The sequence below is a fragment of the Diuraphis noxia genome, unplaced genomic scaffold (assembly GCF_037042655.1).
Source record: "Diuraphis noxia isolate RWA-SAM2 unplaced genomic scaffold, SU_Dnox_SAM2 contig0003, whole genome shotgun sequence".
Classification (NCBI taxonomy): Eukaryota; Metazoa; Arthropoda; class Insecta; order Hemiptera; family Aphididae; genus Diuraphis; species Diuraphis noxia.
The window spans coordinates 63,563,599-63,587,831 of NW_028301713.1; the positions used below are offsets into that span (position 1 = coordinate 63,563,599).

Here is a 24,233-nt window from a genome sequence, read left to right on the forward strand (position 1 = left end):
AGTTCAATATATCACCCGGTATACATATATATAATGTAAGACGAGTGGAACAGGGGAAACGGATTAATGTTGCCGTTAAGTCGCTTTAGTGGTTATGTGCATCATTAACTTCTCCGTACTTTAGAATGTTATGACATTAGGTTTCGTTATTATAAGTACCTACTTGAAGGCGCCCTATTAGGACTATTATTATTACAAGTCATGTAACGTGCCATCGTGTTGAACATGGTTTGTTGTCATTGTTTTTTTTCTACTTTTTATCTCGAAATGGCTTACGTACCTACTCTACAGTAGTACAGTCAATATTATGAAGTAATTATTGAATTGTGCTGTGAATTAATTATTATTACTATAATTTTTACATTTTGCTGTAGTTTTTCGTACTTATTAATTATTCTACACTTCGTTTTAATAATTACGTTATAATTATTACTAGATATGACAATATAAATATTTAAATACATGGGTTCATGCATTATTTAAATAATTCATTGTGCACTTTTAGCTTTATGATATTTATATTAGTTTAATGGTTTAATTTATATTGTATTTGAAATCAGCCTTTTACTAAAACATTTTATTTCAAATAAATAATGATTTATTAGCTACAAAAAAATATTACACACCATTATTTTTAGAAAATGTTATCTTTATTGAATTAACCCACTATTCGTCTTAAAATGTAAGTACCAATTGTACCAATTTTACGATTTGTATTATACTTAATAATATTTTAACCTTGTGCTGTAATGTTGCATATAGCTTTGAATTAGTAATTTATATTTTTAGGTCCATACGCTAGGTAGCTTTTTTTTTTTTTTTTCGTTAGTATCGAGAACCGGAGGAGGAACCATGGTGCCAATACTTCTCCTCCGGCCCCCATCGTTTATTGATAAAAATAACCAATTACACATTTAAGTAGCTGCGACGGGCCAGTCTCCCGTTCGCTAGCTATTACAATAGGATGTTAACAATAATATCGAGAGCTTGCCTTCGGCTACATTTTTAAGAAACTCAACTACGCTAGGTAGCTCACGAGATATCAGTTTATTAACTTTTTTGTGCTCATAAAGTCATAACGAGAAATATTTGTAAATCTTTACGAGGTTTTTTTTTTTATTTACACAAATTTACCCTCGGTGACATAGCAGGCCATTGGGTTACAATTTTTATTTTTTTTTACATTATTTACATCAACAAATTTATCATTTATACAGTTTTTATATTTTTCTTTATGAGTTTAAAATCAAAACGAATAGAATATTAACGACCGACTATAATTATAGGTACCTGCCTTAAATATACCTATTATCAATCCTATAAATAGATTTCAATTTGTTTATATGGTTTTGCATGATTATTAAATGATTGAATCTGTATATACTTTGAGCTTTATTTTATAGAATCGAACCATCAACTAATACTTAATTTTACTTGATACTAATATTATATGCTCAATATCGTCAATATCCATCACTTTTATGCAATATCTATTCTTCCTTTTTTTTTTCGAACTTGTCCAACAAGCTGATTCCATTACTTTCTTCCTACTATTGTCTATTACGACCTGAATTCGTGTTGTCGTAATAATATTGTTACCGTATAGCTAAATAAAATTGTATGGTACCTATATATACTTCTACAGACCAAAAACATAAATACCCACGCACAAAAACGTGTGCGGACTTTTATATTATAATACCATCATCACAAACAATTCAATGATTTTTGTTGCAGATAGGTGAAATCGAGAGAGGGTTACCCGTCTTCAAACCACCGCCGGTGAACTTGCTGATAAACGTGATCACCGAGAGCGTGATAATCGCTATCGTCGCGTACTCGATCACCATGTCCATGGCGCTGCTGTTCTCGGAGAAGCTCAAGTACACGATCGACACGAATCAAGAGCTGCTGGCCCAGGGCGTCGGCAACGTATTCGGTTCGTTCTTCTCGTGTCTGCCGTTCGCCGCGTCTCTGTCGCGTAGCGCCACCCAGCAGACGGTCGGCGGCCGCACCCAGATGGCCAGCATCGTGTCGGCCGGTCTGCTGGTGGCCGTTGTCTTGTGGATCGGCCACCTGTTCCAGCCGCTGCCTAGGTGTGTGCTGGCCAGCATCACGATCGTGGCCCTAAAGGACATACTGCTACAGGTGCGCGACGTGGTGCGCGTGTGGCGGACGTCTAAGGCGGACGCGGCCATCTGGATAGTCACGTACGCTACCGTGGTGCTGGTCGAGATCGACGTCGGGCTGCTGGCCGGAGTGCTCATGTCGCTGTTCTTCGTGTTCAGCCGAGGAATCGGCACCGGTGTCGTGGTACTAGGACGGGTACCCGAGACTGACCTGTACGTGGACATGGACAGGTACCGGCTGGCGGTCGAGGTGCCCCGCGTCCGGATCGTCCACTACTCCGGCAGCCTGAACGTGACCAACCGGAACGTGTTCCGGGAAAAGGTGCACAGCGTGCTGTCCCGGTACGACGGGCAGCTGGCACCCATCACCATATCGATAAACAGTGGCAAGGAGACGGTGGTCCGAGCCCAGTGCGTCGTGTTCGACTTGGCCGGTATGCATTACGTGGACAGCTCGGGGCTTACCATGTTCGCGCGGCTCGTCGACCAGCTTAACGAGGCGGGCCTGCTGGTGTACGTGGCCGCCGTGTCGGGCAACGTGTACGATTGCATGCGAGCCCGGCAACTCGGCACGGTGCAGTTCTTCCCGTCCGTTCACGACGCCGTTGAATACTACAACAACTTGGAAGAGTTGAGAGCGTGATCGCGTCCGCCCGTCCGTCAGTCGCAGTGGTCCTTCCTTTCCGAGCGCGCGCCCCGAAAAAAATCGTCTCCAGTCTGTCTATATATTATATATTATTATTCGTATAAACATTTGTGTCTTCGTGTGAAAAATGGTTCGGTTTGGCGTTTAGCCTATGGAAAATAATAATAATAATAATAATAATAAAAAATATATATATATATATAACAAAAACAAATTCCTAATCGATCGTATTCGTTGGCGCGAATAAAATATATCTCAAAACCGTTTCCGATCAGGGTAAACCGCACGTCTGTCATATAATAATTATATAATAAACATCACGCTATTATTATATTGCATGCAATCGATTCGGTCGACTAGAGCGCAGTTTTATTTTAGATTCTTTTCGTTTCCTGTCGTAGCCGAATGTGTTGGACAAAATGTCGGATAAACGAAGTAGTTCCTATGGTCTAGCGAGGTTAAATAATATAGTAGATAGGTACATCATCTTTAAAATGTCGTCTTAAATGAATAACTCGATGAAAACACATTGGTAACGCGTTATGCGATTTTTTAAGGACGTTATAATCGACGTATATCATTATAAACAAATTTATACTATAACCATTATTGTGCGATCGATTCGGTCCGTGTACATATTAATATAGTAAAACGGTGATCTCCAAAGAAAATTAGGCATTTGTACATAATATATTATATTATTGTTTATGTTTTATAACAGGTTGTTCAATCTTCGGTATAAAATATCCTAACCTAACGCCAAATGTGAATACTATAAATTATTACAACAATTTTCATTTTGATCGGTCAGACTTAATACAATATCATCGTCTTGGTTCAGCATATCCGATAATACCCGATGGATTTTTTAGTCAACATTTCAGTACGCCACGTTAATCGCTAGCACCTAAATAAATATATGGGCGTGGTTTCATGAATTAATTTTCAAACTGCAGGGAATTTTATTTGTATCGGCGTTAAAGGAAAAACGGTCCTCGGCGCCAGTTTTTTCAGTCTTAAACGTTTTCTAGTGCTTATATAAACCAATTTACCGCAAAATCTTAGCTTCTATAGCGCGGTGTTTCTGTTGCATAAAGAACTTTTTTAATAAAAATACATTTAGCAAAGTACGTTGAAACAATGTATAATAGTTATAATTATTGATATTAATATTACTATCGTCAAATAATTTTATCTTTTGGTTTCCGATAGTGTTTACGTTGAATAACGTATAGGTATGTTTCTTATGTTTAAAGATACATAATTTTTTTATTCACTTCTTCCTAAAGTCCTAGTAATCAATCACGGTGTGGTCTTTGATACACTAGTCGTTTATAATAAACAGCTTAATAACTTGAATATCACATCGGAGTTGTTACCTAAATATAGCTATATTTCATGTTGGTTCATATTCCACGGAATTTATTATTATTTTTTTTTTTGTTTTTGATATAGGCATTGTGAAACATTCGTAAAAATCACTAATCATCTCCTCGACGATAAGCCGCGGGTTACCCCAGCGTGATGTTTAGTATATGGTGTATACTGTATATAGGTACTCCTCAGTTGTTCACCTACCGCACACGTGTAACATTTTGCTGTGTTTGTAATAAACGTTGATGATGTACCATGTACCATTAGTCCATTACTTATTCTCGGTGAGTTATCGTCGTCGTGTGTCGTGAAACCTATATTAATTGGAAATCGATCGGTTGTTAAAAACCGCGGGTTTGTGATTAAAGGATTTCTTCATATTGCGTTGTTGATTTTTTTAACACCATCTCTACAATAAGGCCGGAATTCACGCCTTTTTCGAATTAATTACAAAAAAATATGTCGTTGTTAAAAAAATGTACAACACTTCAAAATAATTGTTATACCGAAATCTATACACCCATATATCTAACTGCGATACCATAGAGTATTGCCGGTAGTAGAACATTTAGATACTCAGTCTCTTTTTGTGGGAAAACGTAATTAATCGTCCGAATTTAATCCTTGTGTGATATAATATAATATAAGCCTATTTTTTTGTTAATTTTATTTTTGGATAAACATATATAGCGTTGACTAAAATGTTCTAAATAGTATTTAGTGTACCTAATTATGTTTACATATACATATATCTTATAAATATATTACATGTATTGTTTCATAATAATTGTTATTTTTATACTTAATCAAAACAAAATAATATTGTTTTCATCCAATTTATATTTTTAAGTTCTGTTCGTCAATTTTTTTTTCGACTCATATAATGAAGTTTAGACACAGGTGGAGGACATTGTTCTATTGTTCTTATGTTATTTTATATAATATTAGCGAATAATACATTTAGAATGTTGTTCGTGGTTTTCAGATGATAAGTTGATGGAGTAAATTATCTTTCAAGTTAATAGTCGTGGACCGCGGTTATATTAATTTAAATAGCAATACATTATTACTCTGTATATATTTATTAAAAACTTTATATTTTGTTGATTTTCTAATCATTCTATTGTGATTTAGTATTTATAGTTATTTTTAACGTGTATTTATAAATGTTATATTATTATATAATAACAATATTGAATAGATATTATGCTATTATAATTATTTTTATATTATGTGACGTTCCGTTGAAACAGGGTTAGCTGCTAGTGGTACACATGTATTGTTTTACCGCGTTGAAATATAAAATATTTGAGCGATTAAAGCAGTTTAAGTGTACCAACATTATATTACTATTATAATATTGTACTTATATTATGCTTAATTTTTTTAATTTTTTAAAATAGTTTTTAATTATAATGATAATTATATGTCCTGTCGGTAGTTAAATGTTATTTGTCCAGAATTCATTTTGAAGTCTAGTTTAAATATACCGATCAAAGTTACCATACACCATAGCGATTCACCAACGTATTTACGAATTACAAAGCGCATGTGTATAATTACACAGTACATTATTGTGTAATTAGTTTAAATATTGTATTATGTATATTGATTGTTTAATGTAAAAACTTGTTTGTTACATTTAACGTGCTTGTATTTCTCGACAACAGAATACTCGCAAAAAGTCTGTGTTAAAACTGTTAAAAGTATTTCGTACTAGTCTCTAGATCAAAATTATTATTGAAATGTTTTATTACCAAATATATTTTATATTATATTATTGTATATTTATATCCAATAGCGTGTAATAATAAATTATTATGTTTAAAAAGTTTTTTACATTATTTTCGCCATCAATTATTGTTGTATAATATATAACCAATATACCAATAATCTATGAACCTATATAGGTACCTGTATACCAGTATGCAAGACAATTATTCGTCTTGACGAATAAAATATTCTTACACTTAGGTTTTTTTTATGTAGTTACTTGCACCAATATAAAATACATAACGTGGGTTTTTAATTATTTTCTTTAAACGTCATATTATCTACATTTAATCGCTTTACAAAATCTTGAGTAATATTATTATTTCCGTTATACAATAATTCATAGTTATTCATTGAGATAATGATTTCGTCAGAGCGTGCTGTAAGTTTGTATATCTAGAATACTACTCCAGATTGGTAGACATTATAAAAGTGGCATAGTGGATAAGATAAATATTAAAATGAAAGTAGGTATAGGAACTGTATATAATAATATTGACATAGTATAAGGTTTGTCTTTGTTACCTATATTAAAGTAGTTGCAAGGATATCTACATAATATACCTACTAATGTTTCGTCGTAAGAAAGTAAAAGCTGTATCAGTTCTATAATAGACATCCAAAGTAGCCGGCAGTTTCGGGTTAGTAAAACCACTAACCTGCTATTATAGTTAAAAAAAAAAAAAATAATACGACTAGAAATTTAAAGAAAACTAAATCTTGAAAGTTTGGAGCTATAGTCTATATACTCATCAACTGGTAGTAGTATATATTATATATAATATCCTTATAGTCGTAACTACAATAAAATATATTTGAAAAGGATTCACTGAATATAACTTAAATCCACTTGTTTGTTAAAAGATAATAATTGCATAATGTGCATTGTATACATTGCATACATGATACATATTCATATAGTATGTGCATTGGTAGGTATTTTGTACTTATCGTATTTTCAACAGTCTATCTACAGTTTTACAACATTTTATTTTATTTTCTACTTACGATACTCATCTAAGTTTTCGAAAATTCGAAACTTACTCACTTTTAATGTCAAATTTTAAGATAGAAAAAAAATTGAAAGGTTAAAGTTGATTAAAAATAAGTTACTTAATTCAAATTTCGCATAAAAAAAGGAGGGGTGCAATTCAAAATAATTTTGTTTTGCTTCACATATGCATGGAAATGATTTAAAAACTTTTTAGTTTCAAAAATATGTTTTATGTTAAGTTCTTTACTCAGCTAAAAACCCGAATGAAATTTAGAGTAGTCATGCATTTAAAATATTTCATGATTCATTTAACGACATGTATACCTATACATTTTTTTTTTTAATGAATAGGTAGAATTTAGGTTATATTCAGCGAATTTTTTATTATAGTATAATAACAAAATGGAAATTTGATTTAAAATTACAGCTGAGATTTCAAATAATGATCTATTTTAAAGTGGTAAAAATATTGTGGGTATAATATTATGTTGATTTTAAATAACAAATGTTTATAGAAATGGTTTTAAAAGGTTTATCATAATATATTGGCATAGTTTCACATGAAGACTTATTATTATAAGTAAGCCAGCGCAACGTAAAATATTTTAAGGTCAAATTATTTCAACAAATTCTAGAAGGTCCCCCGATGTCTATAAATATATTACGCCAAGCGACTGACATTCAATTTAATGTGTATACATTGTTCACAATAATATAGGTACAATTATTTATTTACTATACGACTTTTTACGCTATTATACCAAATATAATATTATATCTATGCGATGTCGTTATGTAAAAAACAAAGTTAACGTCAAAACATTCTGTCTACATCAACGTGTAATGTGTAATGAGTTAGTGCAAATGATGTTGAACTTTTCCGATATCCAATAATTTAGTTTGATTGATTGAGCAATAATGCGACCAAGTGATTGAGATATTGCTGAAGTACTTTGTGTAGAGTACGGTTAGTAGTAGAGTAGGGGTGACTATATAGTAGAATATCAATTTAGCTACAGAAGAATTAGTAGTAATCGCCGTTGTCGGTGGCGTATACATAACTTTCATATGGTGGGCGATGGGTGGGCCAGAGCTGTGTAAATAAAACTTAACCTATCAGCTAAGTACGAAAAAAGGCGTATTTTAATTTGTCTATAATACGCTAAAAAAAAAAAAACGAGTGCATGAAAAATTATTTTAATTGCGACTCATAATTATTGAGATGATGTCATCATACCACTCAAACTCAATATACTCATTTGTAAGTGTTATAAACGTCTAAAATATTGACAACTTGGCAAATTTACGTTCCACCGACTCAATTTTGTCTTGTAAGCTATAAAAGCTTAGAATGAATTGACCTCTTATCAGGTTTTTGTAAGAAAATTGTTTGTGTTTTCGTTCACTAAAAAAAAATAGGTGGACAAGTGGATACCACTCTGCTATACAGTAGATATATGTCGAGTGGGTCAATATGATAGATGATGTGTTGAATTTGAGTTCAACGAACATACGTGCGATTATATGAAAAACAATTCTGATCGAAGACGATCTGTTAGTCTCTAGTCTCCACACTAAGTTTATTTTATGATATAATTGCTATTTAAGTAATTCATTTTAATATAAGTTATGGCTACCACGCGGTAGGTTGAATATGTTTTTTTTCCGAAAATATTTCATTTGAAAAAGTCATTAAGCTTATTACCCACGAATAATATTTTTAAATTACAATAAAATAAACGAAATCATGTTGTATTGATCATGTCGAAATCATTGTGTCAGTGGCATTTTTTTTAAATGTCTTTATAGTTACTGAAAACTTAAAATATCTACCAAAACAATTGTGACTTTATATTTTCTAATTGTTATAGTTACAGTAAGAAATACTTATGCGGAACATTGGTTAGATTTTAAAGCGCTGTTAGGTATAGGGAAATCTAATATTTCGTACATTTTTTAACTACAAAATAAATCGGAGACCACAGTGGGCGAGGACGTCATGCCAGAACACCATTGTATCTGTTATGCTGAATAGTCAATAATAGAGAATTGGAATGCGATAGATTCTACTGAAAATTGGGTCGTGGTCCTAAAAACATTGAGAATCACTGCGGTAGACTCGGTAGAGCAGTACCTAAATTACGCTAATGATGGGAACCAAGGAAAAGGAGGGACGGTAGCAGAGACAAAACACAAAAAGGAATCACCGTGGGCAACCAATACGCGAATCGAAGAGAAAAATTACGTCAGAGAGCAGAACTCAACAGGTAATCAAACGGTTCATTACTTATAAATTATCGTAATATTAATGTTATTAATTATAGTAAGCTGCCAATTGTTAATTGTACCCACTGTGTACGCGCTTGTAAAAAAAAAAAAAAAAATGAGACGTGTTTTATTGTGTATGCTGCGTCTGTGATTTAAGTATGCCTACGCCTATAGGCTATAATAAGTATATGAAAAAGTATAATATCAGTTCATTCCTGACGTAAATTTATATATTATTTCAAGAACAATTTATTATTCTTAAAAAAAGTAGGTACTCGTCTGGTGTACGTTTTTACTTACTAGTTAAAATACATAGCATATAAATTATATATATGTTTATTATATGATTATAGAGTATAATATGATTTGTAACAACAAATTATGTATTACTCAATGATTAGGCACACGATACTTAAACACACCTACTTAATAATATGTAACAATAATAAACATATAAATATGATAGGTAACCTACTTGATAAACTTAAGATTTAATTTAACTACGGTGAGTTTAATATGTATATAAGTGGCCTAATTATATAAGAGCCAATGTTTTTAAAATCTAATCTTAATAATTTAAACATATAATACGACCGTTAACTATAATACGTAGTTATTTATTAAAAATACAATTATGAAAATAATCTAGTTACAATATTTTAATCTTAAATTATTCGTATATTTGTTTTATCGCTGATCATTTTTCGGATACAACTATAGAAACTAAGAAGTTTTCAAAAGGATTACAGTGAAACTATTAACAGTTGATTGGAAATCGAGTATAGTTGCAGGCAAAAACATTGAATATTATTAATAGTTTGGGAGTAAAAACCGGTGGAGATTTATTGGTATCAAATAAATTTCACAGCGATTGGTAATTTAATTTTTTCAATTAAAAAAGTGGTGATTACAGTAAGTTGTGATAGGTATACAATTGATTGTTATAAATTTAAAGTCATGTCATCTAAAAATGTATTAGTAAATTGTATATACGAATGCGGAAGATGTGTTTTTAATTATCAAAACAGCTGTAAGGTGTGGTAATTTGAAAAGTTAAATGGGTTCGAATAATATATTTTATCATATTTGTTTAGGTTACTTATTTAACAAGAAGACGCTAGTAGGTCAAATGTTTAACCGTGATTGTGGCTAGTTTTCAGAAATAAATCCTCGAACCAGTCAACCTAAAATTATTCAAGGAATCGTAATTTATCATCTGAAAATCTCAACAGTATACTAGTAAATTAATGAATCAAAAAATAAATATGCACTATTATTGTTTAAAATAAATAATAATAAAAGCAATGGATCTCGCTGGTCTGTATATAGAATCTATAGGTATCGAGTGTGCCTCGCCATTGAGTAGGTCACCGTAATAAATGTGTAGATTTGAATCCAATGACAAACCGTTGTGGCGTTGTACCTATTATGAGAAAAAAAATATGACTTCGAGCGAAGAAGACTGGTGTACCAGCCTAATCAGTGTATATTTCTAAGGATAATGAACAGTTCATTATAATGTTATATTTTATTTATTTTATTGTTAAGCGTTTTATTAATTTGGGAGGTTGAACTAATTTTTTCCAAAAACAAAACTTACTCATTATAATATTAAACAATTTATTGTATTATTGTTACTAATTTAGGTGTATGTTAATTGTTGAATTAATAACATAAAATATTAGTTTAAAATATATTTAAAAAAATTTTTTTGTGGTCGATGAAAAATCGATATATTATACTAATTTAATGTTCAATTTCCTCAAAATTTGTACTATAAATAGTTATAAAAACGATAGACAAAATACTTTATGCTACATATCAGTATAGTACTATAGTTTAGCTTATACCTCCGAAATATAGAGTGGACAAAATTTTAAGATCCGTGTTTGAAAAAGTCTATTATTTTGTCTTAACAAATAATTTGTAAGAGACTAATTTTGTAAAAATGATTACTGCACTATTAATTGACCGTATAGACGTATATATTATGAAATATATTTCATTTGTTGTATCTATTACTCTATTGCGTCAAATCATTGAAAACAGATAAATTTATTTGGCGTTGTTGGTAAAACTAGAGACTTGCGTAGATATTTGGGTGTTTAAAATCGTGTTAAAGTTATCTGCGTGTTATAACTATTCAAACGATTCATAATTTATTATTTAACGATAATTTTAAAATCATGTAGCGTAATGTTTTTTCAATAGGTATAGTAAATTATTGGAGAACCCCGTTTTCGAGCGTGGAGTATTCGTAATCGATTTTCAATTCTCCGTAGCCAACTTTAAGCACGACACCACCGTTCAAACACAATCGCTCCAGTAAATACGACAGCATTATGTAATCTATTCGAATCAGTATAGCGTTCCTAATCAATATTGTTCCTTTTGTACAGACAACCGTCTGTTCTTTTTGTACTTATACAGCCGTGCATTTCGTCAACGGCAACGAAGTTGGTTAAAAAATATGTTTCCTATTTCAATGTACGGTGCAATTTCTTATATTTTGTCTTTGAATAACGGCTGGCATATAATAAATTGCTTAGCTGGTAAAATGATGATTATATTTTGCATGTACTTATAGGCGCTTTTGTCTAGTACAGTGTCCTATATCATACAACATTTTATTGTTATTACCTACGTCAATAATTTAACATTTTATGAATATTATTTGAGTATAATGTACTCTGAATAATTTAATGGTATAATACACACGTCATATTGATATATTATATTATATCATATAAACTTAATATTACGCTTACGTACCAACAACACAAGAATTATTTACAACTTTTTTTTGATTCTCACGGTGTTTAAAAAAAAAACTCGAATTCAATAGGTGCATGAAATTGATTGTACCGACCACCTACCATATTATAATAGGAACCAGTCTCCTGCTTAAACATTAAAAAATAACAACCATACAATTTTATCGAAATCAGTAATTTTAATTAAAAATATCAATATTAATTGACTATTTGTGTTGCCAATATCTAATTATAAGCTATATTATATGAATCAATCATTTAGATTATTATTTTTTTATCACAAGTTCGAGTAAACCGAGAAAATAATATATTTTTTAATAATTTTTCAATCTCTAATACAGGAATAACATCCTACCTACATTCGTATTTTATACACCTACATTTTAAACATAAAAAGTCATTAAGGTGAAAAACGATTAGGTAGGTATGATATATGTGTTATATCTTAAAACTTTCATGAATTTTACATTCAATAATCATTATTATGATAAAATTAATCGTTAATTAGATATTTTAAATTACATTAATTGTTCCATTAAATTAAATTAAATTATTTAATGATAAGAACTTCTTTTTTCAAAAACCAGATCCACTCTATTGGCTATTATATTATTAATTTTATAACTTTTTAAAAAAAAAAGTTAATATATACAGTATACATGTAACTCGAAATTTAAAGGAGTTAAGTTACATAATTATTTTCTAAAAAAAATAAACAACCGTTTTGTCTAATAATTGTATAAGTTAATTAAGATATCTATGGGTTAATGATGATTTGATAATTATTGTAATTAATATTAAATATTAATAAATAGCACTTTATGATTTATAAATATTATAAATAAATGTATTTTATAATTTATATAATACGTAACAGTTATTAAGGATTAATATATTTAGAACTTAGTGATCAATAACTCAAAAACTACTGTATAGTTTTTTGATTTAGATGCATCAACTTTTTTAGGAAAATCATAATAAGCTTAATATTTATAAGGAGAATATTATTTGAAAAATAAAAAGTTCCATTTTATTCAAGTTGTAATTTTGTATTACCATACTTTTTGCATGGCTGAAGAAATCGATGTAACCATGTAGGTATCTTAAAATATGGTTTACAACCCTTTTACACTTCAAGTATACGAAATTCCGTAAAAATTAATTTGAATGAATGCATTATTGTTAACGTGTAAAAGGTGAACATGCCTTAGTGGTTTACCTGTATAATGGTATAAATCAGAGTAATAATAAATGTGAAACGTGAACCCATTTATTTATATGCAATTAGTACATCGGTCACGTTATTACGTTACATACGTATTAAAATAATTAACGTCTGACTCGAATAATATAATATGTTAATATTCACTATAGTAATTTCGCCAATCACCTATTTACTGTATCTTATACTAAACTTATACATAGTATAAACTGTAAAATGTGTATAATATTATAATGTACATAATATGTATAGGTATAAAATAAACTGGGAATATGAAACTTATGTTTTAATGTAATTACCAGTAACGCAACTATAGGGCTAAAATATTGGGAAGGGAATATAACCCCTATCTGATAATGCATGAAATGTAACTCGAGGTGTTTCCCACTCACCACCATTTATTTTCACTTAAAAGTATAAAAAAAAAAACACAAATATTTATTTACTGAATTTTCATTTTTCACAATAATATTATGCTGTCTGTATTTTATGGTTCAGTGTATATACTCCAAAATTTTAAATTATGCATAATAATCACATCAACGTAAAATCGTTTCAAAAAATAAATACAGCTCATGATATTTACCATGTTTATTACAAGAAAAATAAAATTATTATAAACTTTGAACAAGAATTAAATTACAATTGAATTTTAAAAGGATTTCTAATATTTTATGAAACAATTAAATTATTTATTTTGAGGGTTATCCTAAGTTTTGAAGGGCTAATCCCTTAGCTTTCCTTAGTATACCTAGTGAAACGCTTATGGTAATTAGGTAATTAGGTACTTAACGAATAATAATCAATTAATTTATAATAATTCCTTGTTTATATGTATTATTATGTATATTAGATAGGTACCTACCCAATTAATAATAATTCGCTATGATTGTTTTTATACTTAGTGAAGTAAAATTATCGTATAGTACTTAAATATCTGTACAAAAATCTGTTATAAAAATAACAATAAATAAAGTTTATGATAATAATTCCATCATAACGGTATGGTTAAAAGTGAAACAATCAGATGCATTTCAGAGTGTCGAATGTTTTGATTTTATAATGATGTGTGTTTTTTTGTCTGCCATTACCTTTCGGAACAGTGTAAATGCTTATATCTTCAACTATAAAGATTTCTTATAGAAAATATTATTATTAGTTTGTATTTGGGGATGGGATCAAAAGTGATAAATTCCCATTTATTTACTTCAAAATAACCGAGAAAAAAAAATAATAATAAGGAAAACAGAAATTATTATGAAATAAAACCAGTTTTCAACAAAATCGACTTTGTTTGTTGTAATTTAAAAATATAGAGATATAGGTTGACTTATGTAGTTATATATGGTATAATTTTTATTTTTATATATCAAAAATCATGAAAATATTATACAAGGTTAGGTTAGCTAATTACAAAAAAAAAAAATATTCACACAAATTTCTTTATGATCGTTTAAAGATGCATAAACAAATTGCATAAAAATACCAAAATTTGCAAATTACTTTTTACTATAAAATGCATGCAAAATGTGAATAATACATGACAGTAATATATATATTATAATGATTAAATATTAATTTATACTAATAAACATCGAAGTTTGCGTGAAAATGTAGTCGATTCATAGTCATGTCTAAGGGACTTAGGCTCTGATTTGATACATAGGTAATCTTATATACCGGAGGATGTGCATCTTACATCCAATTTTTAATATTTTCAACCGGGGTCGTTGAAAATTACTGAGAATTTCGACCTCCTGAATAAACCATCTAGATTTATTTTCCCATCGGAAAAGATACTGAATTTGAATATCAAAGAACGAAGAAGTGGAAAATCAAAAAACTAGTAATTTTATTTTTTTATTTGTTTTATTTCTTTCAACTGAAACATAACAGAATACGATAGAAATATAAATTAATTTCCTTATGAAGTCGGGTAATAGATTTACGTATAGTTATAATAAATAAATGTGTTATCTACTACATAAAAAATAAAATCAACAGTCCTAGTGGACGACCCTTATGGAAATCTATAGTTTTTGACAGATTTTCATGAAATGGTCTCATAAAATAAATTAGTTATTACGGTTGGATACTTGGATAGAATTGTATACCTATATTTTATACTATAGGTCAAAAGAATTCAAATATTCACAAAAATGAATTTACATTTAATGAAGCTTATGAAGGGGTAAATCGATGGGCATAATTTGTCGTCGTCATGAGCAACACCGGGCTGCAGGATCAGCTATAGTAAGTGTAATAATTGTAAAAAATGCAATAAACAACAAAAAATTCAACCTAACAAATTATTGTTTTAGTAGAATAAAATATTATTATAATGGCAGCATAAATACATCATGAAATATACTTAGTATCTAATATAGGATGACAGTCCGGTCTTAGCCCAGAATCGTTTTTCGTATGCAATGATGATCAACTATTAAATTTAATAAATCAATTAAAAGATTTTTTTTTGATTTTTTACAATGTAATATGCAATCTGTACTGTTTAGGCTCAATAAGCATATGCGAGCAAAGTAACACAAAAAAGGAATTTTTTAAAAAACATTTTTCTGATGCTTTATTTCATTATATTTTTCTAGGAAGACAAAGTTTGGAATCTGCACATGCAGAGTTTGCTGCAGTGTAAATTCCGTATTTTTTTTTTTCGTGAACTTAATTTGTTTTGTTTTCTTATATGAAAAATAGGTCAAAAATGTCGTAAAAAATTAGAAATTTCAACAATGCATCAAAAAGTATAAAATCCACTAAGATTGTGCAAAAAACACCTAAAAAAATGTGTAGTTATAACATGGAGTATCTACTTCGTAGCTTGGAAAGTATTGTGTAAGAAATTCTGAAAAAAGATAGTAATAAATATATATTATGTCTGTTTGAAATTTAAATATTTGTAAAAAAAACATTTTATGATTTTAATATTTTATCATGCGCAAAGTAAGGCGTATCATTAATTAATTACGAGAATTTGGTTGACATGTATGATGACTTTATACTATGTATAATACATAATATACGCCGTGTTAATTGTATGATGAATATCATTTTGGTGAATTATACGCTTTTTAAATTAGCTTTAAAAGATGACGATGATTTATTAAAAGTGAATATAGAAACTAGAGAGTTACAGAGTGGACTCTAGAGGCTAGAAGTACCTTAAGGGCTCTTAAAGGTACCTAAAACACTAATAACTTAATGACTTATAAAGCTTATTATTATATTTTGATTTCAGTCATTATGAAAACTGTTAAGTTTTTTTGAAATATTTATTAATGCTTTACGCGTCCTTCCTTAAAAACAAGAAACTTACAACATAAATTCTTAAGCAATTACTAGGAAACAAAATAATCATAACAAATTTAAAAACTTTAAAAAATGAAATTGATGAATACATAATAATGCAATCTATATATTACAATAGATAGCAATGTAAATATTTTATTTCAATGATATTAGTTAGGAGGTATTTCGGACACATTAATACATGTGTTGCAGTGAAGCGTTCGTATCTTAAGTAATTGATTTTGTCTTTGCTGAAAGTTTATTAAAGCATTTTAACTTGGTCGAGATGAAAAAAAATAAAGAACTCCGTTAAAATGTTTAAGTTTTGAACTTCAATCCTGCGAGGAGTTTCTAATATTAAAATATTAATTTGTTTAATTAATTGCCCATTAATAATTTTAACTATAGAATCACTATTATTTTCTGTAGAAATGTCTGAGAAATAAATTGTATATTTTTAAATAAAAATAATTTCCGATTTAAAAACTTCACTGTTCTGATTAGTCATAAATCAAATATTTAATTATACGCTTAATGTGGAGATTAAAATAAAATGAATAATTTAAATTGTTTGTGAAAATAAACTTATATTTATATATACCAGGCAGCTTTCAATACTTTGCAAACATCTGAATTAAGTGCATCATAGTTGGGTACTGTTTTTATGGGAAACTCGTGAATGGATGCAAAAAAAGTGAATTTTGTGTAAAATAAACTGTTAAATTAGGTACTATTGGCGATAGAAATAAAATAATATTGAATTAATTGAATACGTGTTTAATGATGTTATATTTGTCAGGTAGGTAAGTACTTATTATGAACATGGAAAAATAAGAATAAACGTTAAATTAATGACAGATCAAAAAATAATCTAAACGACGAGCTGCTGTCGGTTTTATTTTTTATTTGCACCTCTGTAAGTTAGTGTATAATAAAAACTCATTTTCCGCAGGGATTTTCGCGCGCATATCAAAAGCACACCCTTTGTGGTGTATCCCGAGGGAGGTCGCAGCTTGGCGCCGGATGTATTTGGACTTTCAGTTGGCGGTGTGACGGCAGCTGAGCCGTTCGATAGCGTTTTGCACGTAAATCTAACGGAAAAATAAAATTGCACAGTGTGCTTTGATAAAATAATTTTTAAACGTAAATTCTATCAGTGTTGTTGATATTAAAAAAAATCATCGCTTAACTGCGTAAGTATTAAATTCTATATACATTTAAACAATATTAATTATATCTAAATTAAAAAAAATATATATATTAGCTATTAACATTTGTATTTGACTCTGAGAGGAGCAATAAATGTGTATCGATTTTACTGCAACGATGATGTGTTTTTGAAATTTTCGTTTTTTTATTTGAAGACACTTTTTAAAGGTAGCGTAAAATATGTGCTAGTAATCAACTTTGTTAGTAGTTTCTGGTTGAAAATCGAGGTTGTTGGTACTTCTGTGGGTCAAAAGTATAAAATCTCAAAAACTTTCAGTATAGTCGGCAAAAACAAACAAAACATTTATGTAAAACAGATTTTTTTGCGAAAATAATTGTTTTTTATTTATTTTAATTCAAAAACGAAAGCTGTGGTAGCTTGAAATTTTAAACAATTATTCATATTAGCATTTATTATAAATAATATAATTTTTAAAATATTTAGGTTTTATGCACTGTTTACAGTTATTTAAAATTGTAGCCTTATTTAGTATAACATTTTTGTTTGTTGAAAAATTCAATTTACCGTAATTAAAAAAATGCATGATAGGTAATATTTGAAAAAATATAATACCAGCATTTTTTAAAAGCGTTTCAAATTAAAATTTTTGAGAAATTAATAAATATAAAAAAAATAAATATGCACCTAAACTATTTTGTTCTTGGTGAGAAATTCATAATATGTTAATTTTACAGCCTAAGGTTTGAATATTCAAACAAGATTTTTTATAAAGCTTTGTACTGGAATTTAAAAATAAAATGTACATATATTTTATTATTGTTCGAATTTAGATAACATTGCACAATCACATGTAAAATAAAGATTTTTACGAAAAACAATAGCAGATATAACTACAAAATTAACTTAAAATCTTATGTTATGAATAATTATTTCGTTTTACAATCTTAGATTTGTCATTATTTTAATTGCCAATAATGATATTTTTTATAGTATGTAATTTCCATCATATTATTAAACAATATTTATTGATTATAATGAATTATATATTGAAATCAGTATTTGATCGTTTAAATCATATTATATTATAACTGAAAAACGTAAAATGTACGAAAAAATTATCAATTCAGATAATATGATTTGTATAATCTCAATAATTCTCAATATTCGTCGGTGTGCTAACAATTTTTTTTTAAAGTAATTTATATAATAAGATTTTAATTAGTTATAATGTTTTATAAATAGCTTTATAGGTTCATATATAATATTTTAGTTAAATATCAAAACTGTTTGTACTACCATCTTTATTAGTTTATGTGATATATATCCCTCCCTTACTAACATGTTTTATTTTTTACTATTATGAACAATTTGAAAACTGAATGATTTATTATAGGTATAATACAATATTTTTTTATATAAGTATATAAAAATTCGTTACGTACCTTACAGAATTCTTTGTTTTTAAATTATTTGAAGTGATAATGTCTAAGTGGTTATAATTTATTTATTTGTTGTTAATTATATAAAATTAATTGGAATGTAATTAACCTCTGGCTGAATATTAATTGCAGGCCAATTGTCATATTACGTAATATCTATGAAAATATCATCAACTTGATACATAATCTAAAATGAAGGTTACTGTGTCCTCAGATTAAGCACAAAACTTATCTACACAAACGGAGCTGTCACATAATATCAAACAACAAAATAATTTCGACAATAGAAATTAACATTATAACAGCTAGGTCATGGTGACAAGCAAGCATAACATATTTTGACACTAATTTGACTGAAATTTAAAATATTGTTACACGTGTAATGATTTATAGTATCTATATCACATCCAAACGTGGTAAAACATCAATCCAAAGAAATAATTATAAATTTGATTCGAAATCATTCGGATTTTTTGAAACTACTAAAAGTTTATATTACGTTTTAGAATTTTTAGAAGAATTTTGAGGACAAGCAAAGCATCCAGATGTAATTTATATCAAATAAAATATCCTCAAAAATATTTATTTGTCTTATGTACGATACTATAATATGCTTTTTTACTACGAGAATAGTTAAAAAAGTTTAAGCATAGCATTTATTTTAAAATTGTAAATTGATTAATTTTTAGGTAGATGCCATAAAAAAATGCATTTCAATGGATTCAATATTCAAATAAAACAGTTATTGTCTACCTTATATGGGTAGTTGCTTTGATATCCCAATACAAGGCAACTTGAATTGAATTTTTAAGCTTTGTTCCTCCACAACTAAAATACCACACTTGAGTAAATCAAAGATTAAATAATTTTTAATGCTTTAAAAGGTGATGACAAACTAGAAAATAAAATCTCACACACATCACTGTAAAACCAATACTTTCATATTATGTGACCGTGTCGGGTTTATTTAAAATTAGCATTATCTTGTTGATCCTTCGATAAGCCGACCAATTTGCAATTTTTTCCTAAATACGATTGATACTTCTTTAATGGTTAATCAAGTTGTGTAATCTTTTTTATAGTTAACACTTTTGAATTATTATTTTTGATTGATATTACTATAATATTATTCAACGGTAATTTTTGGTTTACTGATTAAAAAAAAAATTAATATTTGTTTCATAATTGCTTAAAAGTTTGATATAGTTATTTATAAATTTGATTTATATGCGAATGTTTATTATTAAGATAAATCAGTATTTTCTATTTCATGTATCTAATATTGTACATGAATTTTATAGTTTAGTCAAGAAGCAGAATTATTATTAGTTATTATACAGTGGGTACTAAACAAAAATGATGGGCCACCCTTCACGTACTCTAGTTTAGGCGAATTTACAATTCAGTAAATTCAGAATTATATATTTATATATATATATATATATATATTATATTATAATATATACTGAATCCGTATTAGATCTCTTTGAATCTCTTTTTATGACAATATTAAATAATACTTTTTTTGTAATGTGATTGTAAATATTTTGTACAAATACCACTGATGAACTGAATTCGACAACGAAAATTTATATTTTTGTTGAAATTATGCTATACTCTTTGGTCCTTATTACATATAAGTTTTTCGTTTTCATCTGTGTTGCCAATGTAAATTATTATAATCAAATATTTATCAAAAAAATTATCTATAAGTCAATTATCTATTATATATAATCATATAAACGCAGCAATACAACATTGGATTTATTAATTTAATAATTATTATTCAAATATGTTTTGAACTAGTTAACTATGCAAGTTATTATGATTATTTTGTTGTTCTAATTTGCCATAAAGTTTATTTATATTTATTAAATACAAACTACTTTCGATTCATTCTTAAATACATGAGTAGTAGTAGATTACGATACCTAGTTAATTCGTCGAATTTGGTTTAAACAAAATGAGTAATAATTTTATTTAAATGTATTTCACGTCATGGCATGATAAAATACTACTTATGTTTCAGCATAATTTTTTAATATCTGTAATCACATAAAAATATTTTTCCTAGTCCAAAACGTCTTTAGATAACGGCGTATGTATACCAACTTATATGATATACTTTGAGACTCTATTAGAGAATTCAAATATTATAATAATGTTATAATTATAATAACATAATTATAATATGAATCGATCAAGATATATGTGGCATTGGTTATTTGAATGAATATTAATAATAATTGTATTTAAATAATCGACGTTTGTATTCTCATTTTTAACATCGCATAAAAATTGTGTTTGATGACAAGAATTATCCATAAAAAAAAATGTTAGATAATGTTATAAATTATCGATAGAATAAGAAAGATCACAAGATTATTACGTACTTTTTACGTACTAATTAAAAATTGATCACAATTTTATACTTTATATAATTTAATAATATTATTAAATTAAATATTTGTGGAAGTTCAACACATATGAAATACACTTCACTGGTTGATTACATTACAGTAGACTATGATGATGACCTATTTATAACACACTGGTACTTGAACAGGCCTGTTAATGTTACAATTAATATTATATTTTTAAATGTAACTATAGTGTAATTGAATTCTATAAAAATTAGTTTATGTAAATATGTGTGTGTTATTGTGTTGTATGAATATAATATGATAAATGTGAAATTATGATTAGTACTCTGCACTAATATTGGAGGACTTATTGAATTTGCATATTTTTATTTAATATTCGAACAAATTTATAAAATAAGATAAAAATATGTTCTATGTTTATAACGAATTAAAAAGAAAAAAAACTAAAAACACTCCATACTGCGGTTTTTATTAAAATATACATTTATTTTAACCCCTTTTCTTAAGCATATTTACTACGTTTTCTATGATGTGGAATATTTTTTAAATATTTTCTTTTTCATTTAAGTAGATACAATAAAATATTTGATAATTTTATTATGAAATTATTTTCTGTGCACTAATGAGTTCAATTATAATTGACAATAACTATACAAAGATAAGATATTTAATGAGCAACTTTCAGGGGCACTTATGTTACTGTCACGTCATCAGTTGACGGGTCATCTTCACTGACTGCACGCGTTTCGTCTTTCGTATTTTTTAGAAGTGAATCTCTTTAAATTAATTAACACATTTTTATTGTAAATTGAAAACATAATTTTTTTTACTTTACATTTTTATACATTGCTTTAAAAAAATGTTTACGTATTCATTGGTATACAATTTAAGTTACCTATACATACTTTTGTGGATATTATTTTCTTGATATTCAATGCAATAAATCCTGAGTCTCATATATTAATGATTTAAATGTATTCTTATTTCATTATTATCTGTTATAATTTTATAAATTTTGAAAACAAACGAATGTATTGTCATGTAGCTGTTTATGTTATATTTATAACAATAAAATACAAGAAGTCAAATTGATTTGGCTAACTCAATAGGTACCTAAACAGATAGTTTATAGTGTTTTATAATATTTTTGTTTTTAGATTCGTTCAGAAAATTTTATAATTCAGTACAATGCAATATAGTGAAAATGTATATCTTAAAATTGTATCAGCTGTGTAATTACAATAGCGTAATATATTAGAATAAGTTAAAAAATGTACTTTACCCTAAAATACAGCTAAGGTCTTTCATCATTTAGAAATAATAAATGAACGCGTATTATACCTCTTTGAAGAAAATATTATTATAATAAATTGTATGTATACCTGCCTACCTTAAACTATATGCACGTACATAAAATTGTCATTAAATATTAATTCATTCAGAAAAGAAGAATGAGGAGTTTGTTATTATTATTCAGTTGATATTATTCAAAAGAATATTGTAGTTTTTCTCAAAAACGTAAAATTACTATTCTTATGTATACATATAAAGAACACAAGTCAAGTAATATGTACATTGTAGGTACATAAGTTATATCAAAAGTATAGAAAATTTAAGATTTTTTTTTAAATTGAAAATTGAAGAATGAAAGGACTACCTAATTCTAATTTATCCCAGGGTTTCCGTGGCATATTGGTGCTGAGCTGGTAGCTCAGTGTTATACTATGATATATTTCACTCTGTATTACAGAAAGTAATCATAATGTACACGAGTTTATTTGAATAAAATAACCCCAAATAATCGATTATAATAAAGATTCATTTTATCTGGTGAGTATATAATATATACATATGTATATATATATATCGTAGGTAGATACTATATACAATGTATTGAAGTATGTATTGATTAAAAAAAACTATTATGATGAGCGTGTAATTTTAAAATGTGTTCTTAATTAAAATTAAATTACATGGATAATCCATTACACTATAAAGCATTCCAGATTAGCTTGTTAATTATTTTTTGTCAATGCTCGTCTGATACTGATACGCTTAGAATCCTTTAAGTTACTATACTTTATTATGTACTTACTTGATTGGGATAACCAATTCGTATTTAAAACAGAAGTTTTTAATTCATTAATATTTCATTATTAGTGGTTACTATAATAACTGTATTACTTTTAATTTTTATATAGTATATAATTATAAATAGATTTCTAAATTATAAATTTAATTAACAACTATTCTATTTTTACACAGCAGGCCTAAAAATATTTTATTTTATCATTTAAATTAATAGGTAAAATAATAATATCAACTAAAAATCCGATTAGAATAGGTAATTTTATTAAATTATTAATCATGTTTTATGACTGATTTATGTTTGATATGAACTATATGAAATGCTTAAAAATTTAAGAAATACAATTTTTTAGTGAAGATAAATAAAAAGCCAGGGAACTCTCTCTGATGCGTAGTAAGTTTCAATTGAACCTACCTTGTCATTGGGTATGTTGTAGGTATCTATAGGGCATTGAAATTGATGTCTTAAATTTGAATTCAATAAAAAATAACTTTATACGAGACTTACCTATATGTCTATACTGATAATGATTTTGAGCAAGGGCGTTTTATGTTGGCCTTTATTTCTAAAGATATTTTATATTACGATTCATAATTTATTTTTCTACTCTCAGTAATACATTATGTTGACACATTATTACAAGTTGTATTATATAGTAATAGATACT

The 24,233-nt window shown here is 27.8% G+C and overlaps 2 protein-coding genes across 10 annotated transcripts in view; both read left to right on the top strand.

Annotated features, from left to right (window-relative positions):
• Prestin (solute carrier family 26 member prestin) overlaps positions 1–5,980 on the top strand; it is a 64,498-nt gene extending 58,518 nt beyond the window's left edge. For all 7 annotated transcript variants that reach the window (XM_089222279.1, XM_089222278.1, XM_089222280.1 and 4 more), the window contains one exon: positions 1,738–5,980. In XM_089222279.1, coding sequence (XP_089078405.1) covers positions 1,738–2,772 — 1,035 coding nt within the window. In that variant the 3' untranslated portion in view covers positions 2,773–5,980. The remainder of the gene's footprint in view (positions 1–1,737) is intronic.
• Positions 5,981–8,719: 2,739 nt separating this feature from the next.
• LOC107162731 (arrestin domain-containing protein 3-like) overlaps positions 8,720–24,233 on the top strand; it is a 105,185-nt gene continuing 89,671 nt past the window's right edge. The window contains exons 1-2 of one of the 3 annotated variants that reach the window (XM_089223005.1): positions 8,720–9,183; positions 17,436–17,676. The gene's annotated coding sequence lies outside the window, so the exon portion shown is untranslated. The remainder of the gene's footprint in view (positions 9,184–17,435; positions 17,677–24,233) is intronic. The other 2 variants (XM_089223007.1, XM_089223006.1) reach the window with 2 other exon arrangements.